At 33.4% G+C, this 9180-nt stretch overlaps 1 protein-coding gene across 3 annotated transcripts; it reads right to left on the bottom strand.

Moving 5' to 3' along the window:
* Nucleotides 1–299: 299 nt before the first annotated feature.
* PIPK10 (phosphatidylinositol phosphate kinase 10) lies at nucleotides 300–7698 on the bottom strand. 3 transcript variants are annotated; one of them, XM_088220129.1, is made up of 12 exons: nucleotides 7511–7698; nucleotides 7385–7409; nucleotides 6474–6630; nucleotides 5742–5904; nucleotides 5184–5294; nucleotides 4738–4925; nucleotides 4068–4159; nucleotides 3608–3655; nucleotides 2913–3017; nucleotides 2388–2481; nucleotides 1431–1742; nucleotides 300–780 (listed from the first exon to the last, which is right to left on the bottom strand). In XM_088220129.1, exons 1-12 carry the CDS (start codon nucleotides 7511–7513, stop codon nucleotides 753–755), a joined length of 1326 nt encoding a protein of 441 aa, XP_088076255.1. In that variant the 5' UTR covers nucleotides 7514–7698; the 3' UTR covers nucleotides 300–752. The 3 variants fall into 3 exon arrangements, with proteins under 3 accessions (XP_088076255.1, XP_088076254.1, XP_088076256.1); XM_088220128.1 differs by having other exon boundaries at nucleotides 7376–7409; nucleotides 7511–7697; XM_088220130.1 differs by lacking the exons at nucleotides 7385–7409; nucleotides 7511–7698 and adding an exon at nucleotides 6727–7003.
* Between the last annotated feature and the right edge of the window lie 1482 nt (nucleotides 7699–9180).

Raw genomic sequence — 9180 nt, 5'->3', positions numbered from 1 at the left:
GCAATGGCATCACATCACTGGTTTCATTTATGTCACTGAGTATACATGAACAGAGCTTTAGTGTTCATCCTTTGGATCATGGTGGACCTAGGGTTTGTCTCTGCCACTGTAATTGGCAGTCATGCTTTTGGCAAAATGAGAGTGATACATTGGAAATGATTTAAATGAGAGCGTACTACATCAAATTTAATTAACAGTGTCTACTAGATTGGCCGTGGTCCAGAATGTAACGCATGGAACATGTTTACCCAAAACATAGAAATTCCTATGGAGTCTCAAATGATTTCTGCAAGGAATAATAATAATAATAATAATAATAATAATATTCATGAATTTAGTGAATTCATATCACACAAATCATCATTATGAATTTCTACACTTTCTTATAAACACCTCGTGGACAAATCATTATGAATTTCTACAAGTTATAACATGCTTCTGATGTTCTCATGCATAAAATGCAGCCCTTTTCCTGATTCTTGCTTTTAAGATAGCAACACACGGAATCCTAGCTAGCATAGACCTAATCAACTGCATTTTCTTCATCTTTTTTCAGTGCAACCGTTTTCTGAATATTTCACATAGTAAACATTATTCACCTGTAAAAAGATGAGAGTATCCACTGATCATCATCCTTTTACTTGAATCATCATAATCATGATTCACACAGCAGGATTCTTTAACCGCCGACACTGCCTCACTCCATGCTAGATTTTAAGTTAAGTAGTCCATTATCAACATAGACAAATAATCTAACTGCCTGCTACTTCATCCAGATTCCTGCAAAACAAGAAAACAACAAAAACACATATCCATAACTAGGTCTTCTCATTGCGCATGTTAGACATTGTTTTTTGGGCTCATATATTAAATGCTGTGGTCCTTACTAGAAATTCTTGGTTCTTTCATTCACCACTAACGAGAAATGGTGCATAGTTCAATTATTCACAAGTTTAAAGAATGTTCAGGCTACGCTTTCTACACACTGGCCTTACTAGATGAAACCTGGGTTCAAAATGAAACAACAAGAGCCCTAGAGAAGTAGGTCCTGCCCAACTAACCAAACAGAAGAATGAAATTTTCTAGGCCTTCATGCCAAGTCCTATATATATATATTTCGAGCAGGGGCCGTTACCTTCTTTTTCTTTAAAGGTTGGGAAGTTAAAATAGCATATATAACTAGCAGTATAAGTATCGGACAAGTATTTATCAAATTTTAACGTTCAGATCCAGTAGATTTGAGAAAGAGGGCTTCAAAGGAAGTAGTTGCTTACATGGTTGATGGGAGGATTGTTTTAAAAATTTCATGGGGATCACCACCTAGTTTCTCAGCCAGGATGGCTAAGCCGGCTTGATTCGAGTCCTACCCGGTGTCACCCCATCAATTGCAAAGAAAAATATGTGCACAGTAACTTGTAAAAGGAACTAACCCATTTTCACTTGGTGAGCTCAAGTCGTCTGATTCATCTGCTTGAAATATTTGGGTAAGGAAATCCTGGAAACGAACAGCATATGCTTTGGGATTTATAGCTGAGATGGACTTTGAATTATACTGTAATGACTTGTATGCGCGCTCAATGCGCTTTCTCACACCATAATTCTGAAAAATGTCTACTATTTCAAAGTATAATGAAACATTATAGTACTGCTGTGCACCAGCCTTTCGATGGGAAATGCTCCCGGACTTGTCCCGTGATATTGGAACAGCAAGTGCTGGGACTTTCAGACCAAATGGAGAGGAACTGCAGATAGAACGTTACGTAAAATTAAAGAACATAATCAAATTCCTTATCTGTGTTATATTGTTGTGTAGCAACTCTGACCTCTTGCATCCATGTAATTGTTATATTAAGAAAATTTCATTTAATTATTGAGAAATATAATGTATACAGATAGAACAAAGAACTCGAAGTTTTAAATGGAGTTCGGTACTATCATTAGTCACTTCAATCCACTATTGTTAGAATATTTTAGATTTATTATTCGAATCTTACAGGTGAATCACAACTTATAAAGAATTATAAGCAAATTTAAAAATAAATAATAAATTGTAAAATTCTATTCGAAATTTTAATCTAGTTAAAATCAAATCTTATCAAATATTTAGATAACTTATTTTATTTAATTATAAGGTACAATATTAATAGATGTTTTTTTGGAAACAAATATTTGTTTAGCTGTCTATGATATATATTTCTCAAAATAAATTTTGATATTTTTTTTTTGTAAAATTTTAAGAAGAAGAAGTCATGTGCCATCTTGTATTTGTGCTTATACTGTTCTAATCTAGCTTATTAAGACTGATTTTGAGGTAACTGCCCTATGGGGCAGCATGCTGTTTTCTAGTGCCAAATGCTTACTTTTTGTCATGGAAAGACAATATTTACCTCTTGGGCAGCCAACTGTCAGCTAAATTGAACTCTTTTTCTTCATTTTCTAGCATAGAGCTATCAGGACAAGAACTCCTGCTATCAATTGAAGCTGCATGAGAGATAAAAGAGGATACATCAAAAACTCTCAAGAGTTATAGAATTAGTTGTTGGAGTTTACTGACCACCAATGCAATTGCACACACCTCCTGGAAAAGATGCTAGGAAGAGAGCAATAATATACCTTGTCAACAAATTATTATGGTCAAGTTTCTTCAATCAAATATAAACAAATGAATGCATGGCAGTCAAAGCACTCACAATTCCTAAAATATTATTTAATCCTAATATGGGAAGTTTCTTTTTCCCTCCTCTAATCTTTCATTCCAGCAGTCTTTTTGCATCTCCAGCAGTAGAAACTACAACCTCTTCATTTCCAGAGGTGCGGGGGAGGAACCACAAAGCTATTACTAGGCTTTGAAGTTTATATCCAAAAAAGTGAAGGGGCAATAAAGTGGGACAAGAAGATGCTTTGAACATCACCTCGGACTGAACTGATGGAAGATGTTCTAATGGAAACAGAGGATCTATTTGCGAAGTGTCTGGAAAATATCTTTTCATCGATAGAACCTCTGCTACTAATCGAACCTGCGAGAATGACACAAGATAAAATGTAAATTTTGTTCTCCCTCAAATATGAAGACTGTTTACATCTGTATCTTTCTTCCCTATCAAACTTCTTTATGGGGCATCATCTAAAACTCTCTTGTATTTTAGCATATGTATCAAATTAGTAGCTGACAATTTAATGAAATCAAATAGAAGCTTGTATTTTTAACTTGCACTAAATTGACGCTTCAAACAAAAAATATGTTGACTTTATCAGATTTTTTTCATATTTTTGCTGAAGCATTATTTAAAAGTACCATTTTTCCCTTGAACAACAAAAACTCTATTAAAGTTAGCATTTTCGTCAGTCTGAAGCACCAATTTTCTACATATTAAAGACACAAGCTTCTATTCAATTAGCTAAATTGTAGAACATTAATTTGATATATTTGGTAAAATAAAAAGAGATTTTTTGATAATATCCCTTTCTTTTCACCTGCTGCAATTTCTATCTTAATTCTTTTTTTTCCTTTCTATTAAATGCCTGCCTAATTTTTTAAAATCTAAATTATGAACATATTTCCTCTGTATATATTATATTGAAGGAGGATCTTCATTTAAGAAATCACCTTGACTTAGAGAGTCAGTGGAGACTAAACCTCGAGGACCGCACAAACCTGTATTAGAAAGAAGCTGCTAGCATGATTACCGGAAAGATGTTTGGATAGGATAGTTTAAAAATAGAGAAGCCTTCCAACAAATATTCATTTAATCAAACATTATATATTTATAATAAACTGCATCAAGTGAAATCATTTAATTACGTACTTAATAAAATTCCTAAGTACTTCTCCATCTTATTCTTTAATGGTCTCATGACCAAATATGTAAGCATCTTTTTTTAAAATTTTAAAGATGAAATAACCATCCAGTTCTCACTCAATTATTCAGACAACTACTATCTTGTAATGCAGTAGTACCTTCCTTTAGAAAATTTTATAACAGTCTGCAGTTGGATTTGTTTTTACATATTTATCTTAATTATTTCACTAGCATTAAAGTGATGCAATTATTTGTCAGAGATATCACCTTGAGTTGAACCTTTCACATGGAAACCAAGCAGCAAACTATAATCCATTATGCCTTCAGTTGCCAAAAACTCACAATCAAACTTGATTTGCCTGTAGGTAAAAGTACAAGATCATTAGACAATCAAACTTGATTTGCCTGTAGGTAAAAGTACAAGATCATTAGTCCTTCACAAAAGTAAATTACATTTCAAGACAGGGTAGAATAGAAAAATGGTTCATCAGAAAAAGAGAAAATCATCGCAATATTCTTCTAGCCCATTGTTGCTTTGCTATTGAAGGATTTTAGGGAAAAAAAGACAACTATAGGTATTGAGTTTTCAAAAAACTATGCTGCCAAGAGATCTTAGCAATACTAACACAAGAGACTTGTAGCACCTCTGTGCATCATAATTTTACCTCATTCACCATAAACTGCCAAAGAGATCTTAACAATACTAACACAAGGGACTTATAGCACCTCTGTCCACCATAACTTTAGCCCATTCACCATAAACAGAAATCGTAAAAGTCCTCTAGGATGACTAGTGCAAATAGATGATTATTAAAGCTACTATAATGCATACTGAATAAGAGAATTTCGTTTTTTCAGTTGCCTTCACCGTACGTCTGTAGAAAATGAAAAATAATATCGTAGAGTAGCAAGAACAAGGAAGTAGTTATGTACTTACCTTAAGACCTGGCTTCTAGTGAGTGGATCCAGGTAAAAAGAAAAATCAAGATCTGAATCCTTCAGAAAAGTTTTCTCTCGGATTTTCAATCTTCTTTCAGTTCGACCATTTAATGAACCTTTGAGATCATAGCACCTATGCATGAAGACGCTTGAGTCGAGTATATTTGATACGACTACAAAGTATACCTGTTTATGAGAAAGTCATCGGTAAAGAATAGCAGAATCAGCTGACAACGCTTGAGATTGGTTGAGCAATGCACGGCGCAATCAGTTATTTTTTAAATATAGTCACCAGAATAATAAAAAAATTGGCGACAGTAGATATTTAGTAATGCGTCTTAATACTTACATTTATTGCTTGGCTGATTTATATCCATTGTGCACAAGGTTAATGCGTTCTGTACTTAAAAATGCCAATTTCAAAATATTATAGTGTTCACTTACCTTAAAACCTCCAAAAGGCTTCACAACATGAGCCCCATACAACTTTGGCAAAAGTGAACCAGGATAGTTCTTAATGTGACAATAATAGTTTGGAAGCATGTCACGGATCACCTATACGAAAATATATTATTAGATTGTGTTTTTTAATGACCCAAGATGTTTCTTGTAAGAATATGCGCACATATAATATGATTGATTAATTAAATTGACATAACAGCTTAAAAATACATGAAGGGATCTTTGAAAGACAATATACATGTGTGTGTATTATTCTATAAACAAGTTTGAATTCTGTCTATATCTACTATATGAAGAAATAAAAGGGTAAAGATGGAGAGAGAGTAATGCCGGGGTGCATAAGAAAACTAAGCAAGATTCTATTTATCTTTACGAAGACTACACAGAAAAAAGCAATTAACAAGTGCTTCATTTAAGGATATGAGTAAGAAAAAGAAAATTTTCAGACTTATGGTATTAAGATGATGGTATGTATTTATACATCACGAGGAGAACATAAATTTGTCATTATACAGGCAACATATATTGAAAATTTGCTACCTTAATTTCAGACTTTTTAAGGATTTTTATCATATATCTTTCGTCCTTGGACAAAAGAAACAGGCAACCGGCTTTCTTTGAAGAAACCTTCCTTAATATCTCATCGCTACAAATTGAGAGCATGTAGCCATCATGATCAACATTTTGGAGCTCGTGTAGAAGTCTGCAGCAGATAAGCAAGTGTCAAGTTCTGAGTTTTAGAAGTTACAAGGATTTAGGTAACAGAAGCTCAGGAAAATCAATGTTGGTGGATGAAAATTGTCGATGATGTGGAAAAAATACCATCATGCTCATGTTCTGAGTTCATCATGTGCAGGACAAACTTTCTTTGCTTGTTCAGCAAAATAGTACTACTATATATCTCAGGAATTCTCACCCCTTTATAACTAGTATTAGCTTTAATAAATCCATTTTCCCTTTCCTCATTTTTTGTCCTCGTAAGAGAGGAATGGAGATTCCTCAAACAAGATCAACATGCATGCAACTGCATAGAACACAATGCAAATCTATCTTCCGCACACAAGCCCAATTCTGCAGCCATTAATTTGTTTGGCAGACTGCTTTATTTGATAATATTCACTTTAATCTAACGGACCAGAAACAAATTTTCCAACTCTATTTTCTCAAGAAGCAGAACATTTTCTTCTTTGAAAAATTAGGGCACTCAAATAACAGACTGAATCAAGATAAACAGCAACTAGTAATCAAACAATTCTGAAGGAAATAAAGTACCTGAAAAGTGAAGCACAGTAATTCTTCCACTTGAAGTCAGTTACAGAATCCGGAGGTAGATTTCTAATATGCTTTGAAGAATATTGCACCCGTTTACTTTCAGAAGCTTTGATGTCAATTGATGCTATTTCCTTTGTTGGCAGTTCCATATGCTGCCCTGCAAGATAACTCAGCACTGTTACTTACAAGAAGATGTGGCTTATGTGAAGAAAAATGTGCACAAGACACGCTCTCTGGATTTGCAAAAACGTACTAAGTTGCCGATTGTTCCAAGTTAGACATACAACCTAAACACCTTTGCATATGGTAGTCAAATACTTGAAGAGCACACGGTGAACTCAAAATTCCTTCTATTACATATTTTCTTTGAGAGAAAGAAATAAGAGACAGAAGAAATCAGAAAGTTTCAAAAATTCACCCCCCGAATACCAAGTGATTTACCAGTAACCTAGTTGTAGCTATTATTGGCAATGGGTTTATTCCTTCTTTACACAGGGAGTTTAAAACATTGTTAGGCATTATCTATGGGCAGAAACTTATAGACATATCATTAAACATGCATTGCGCATTCTTAAAAGTTTTACCCTCCTTTCCCATTTCTCCCCTCCCCTACGAGACAAAAAGTTGGTGCAGAATCAATAAAATACCCTAATAATCCACAATCTATAAGTCAATTTTTTTTTTTTTTTAAAAAAAAAACTTAATTGTTGATAGTTATTAGGGCCATAAAATCAGATTATATCAGAAAGGAAAAAAAAAAATCAATGGTCCCATCTTTAACCCTGAATGGATGTTCCTTCCATCCGCTTTCCATAAACAAAATCCAATTCTCTGCAGCTCGATTATCATACACAGATTAAAATTCAAAAACGAAAAACAAAGAAGAAAAATGAATCGATTACCAACAGTACCAGCTTCGGGAACTTGGCATATCATCTGATTGAAAGAGAACAAAGAAATCAACTTTTGCAGCTAATGAAGAACAAGTAAACAAAAACAAAAACAAAAAAGACGCAAAATAAGAACGAGGAGATTACCATGAAAGGAGGTGCTCGATTAGAATCGAGAACTTCTCGAGAGAGAAGGGAAAAAAAAAAAAAAAAAAAAGCGATTTTAAAAGAGAAGGAAAATTTTTGCGTGGTTTGTATGGCGTGGAAGAATCAACGGCTTGGCGTTGATTGACAGTTGAGGGTGTGGCATTGGGCATATTTCGCGCCAATTTTAGTTAGGCTTCGGTGGGCATTCGCGTTTGGTTATCTCATAAATAACATGTTTTATTTAAATATAGTTTTTTTAAACCAAAATTTGAAATGACCAAAGAGCCCTTACATTAAAGCGAAGAATTGTGAAACAATCATTTGGATAATTGGGTAATTTTGCTAGCTTGGTATGGGTATGAGCCCGTTGATCTTTAATTGTCCGTTAAATATAAATTACACTTGAATTCTATTTGCAACATTTAAATTTTTTTAAAAAATAAATATCTATTATATATTTAACTCTGGGTTTGGGCTCATTTATTCTGTTTACTTTTTTTGTTTTTTCCTTCCTACTCGGGCTGGGCTGTTGTTGATCTTGAATTGGGTTCTTCTTCTTCTTCTTCTTCTTCTTCTTATTTTTTCTTCATTTCTTCTCGTTCTTTAATTTCTTTTTCCAGCATGAAATAAATTGACAATAATTCTACAGGTAAAATTAGTTGGTCGAATTTAATTATCATGTGTTGGCATTATTATTAGTTGTACGGGGTGGGACGAAGTGGGAGCATGACACTAGTTGCTTCAAATATTGGTGAAATGATCGTAATCCTCCATGCCTTTTCTTAGTAGGTCTCCCAAGTCTTCTTCAAATTTTGGGTCCCAATCCTCTTCAAACTTTATACACTACACTACTTTAATCATAATTGTTTTTGTACAACTACATGGAATTTTCCACTAGATACCAACTAAACAATGAGTTACTTTATTGAACATGTTCAAATAATTTTAAATTTGATTTACTATTATTATTATTTAATCGTAAAATATCTTTTAAAATAGATTATTGAAACAACTCACTTGAAGATAGAAAAGGAAAAATGAGAGAGACATTGAAATCTCATGCTTGAGCTTTCCTACCCATATGTATGTATTTTTAGTTTTGTTGTGATTTGTGCGGAAAGTGCAAGAAATTGGCGTATGCTGTGTTTTATTGGAGAATAAATAAATATATAAGTGGGCGGAGGAAGGCGGCAAAATGCAAGTTGTGGTGGACCTTGTCACTTCTCCACCAATCCCCATTGCGTGCTACTCCACTTCCCATAAATTTCAACATCAACGTTTAAATGCCAGTGAAAATGACACACACAACTATAAAACTTCTTATAAATATATATATATATATATATGTTTTAGTGTATCATCCCAACTTTCAAATTTCGACCCAAAAGAAAATAGTTAACATGTTTATTTATTAAGAAAGAAAAAAGAACTGGGTCACACTTCTTTTCACTTCCCCCCCCCCCACAATACATATGTAATTAGAAAAATTTATAATATTTAATTCAGTAAATAATATTTAAATTTATATTTAAAAAAAAATAATAATAATAGATCCGTATTGGGGTTGGAAAAAATAATATCTTAAAAAAGGAAAAATAGTGACACATCGCATATGTCATAATAAACGATAATAAATTAATAAGTAGAGTTCGTAGACGCACCATCTCGAA

Source organism: Carica papaya, chromosome 5 (assembly GCF_054855325.1).
Source record: "Carica papaya isolate Zhongbai chromosome 5, ASM5485532v1, whole genome shotgun sequence".
NCBI lineage: Eukaryota > Viridiplantae > Streptophyta > Magnoliopsida > Brassicales > Caricaceae > Carica > Carica papaya.
The sequence above is the reverse complement of the archived record's forward strand: the minus strand, read 5'-3'. Positions and strand labels throughout refer to the sequence as shown.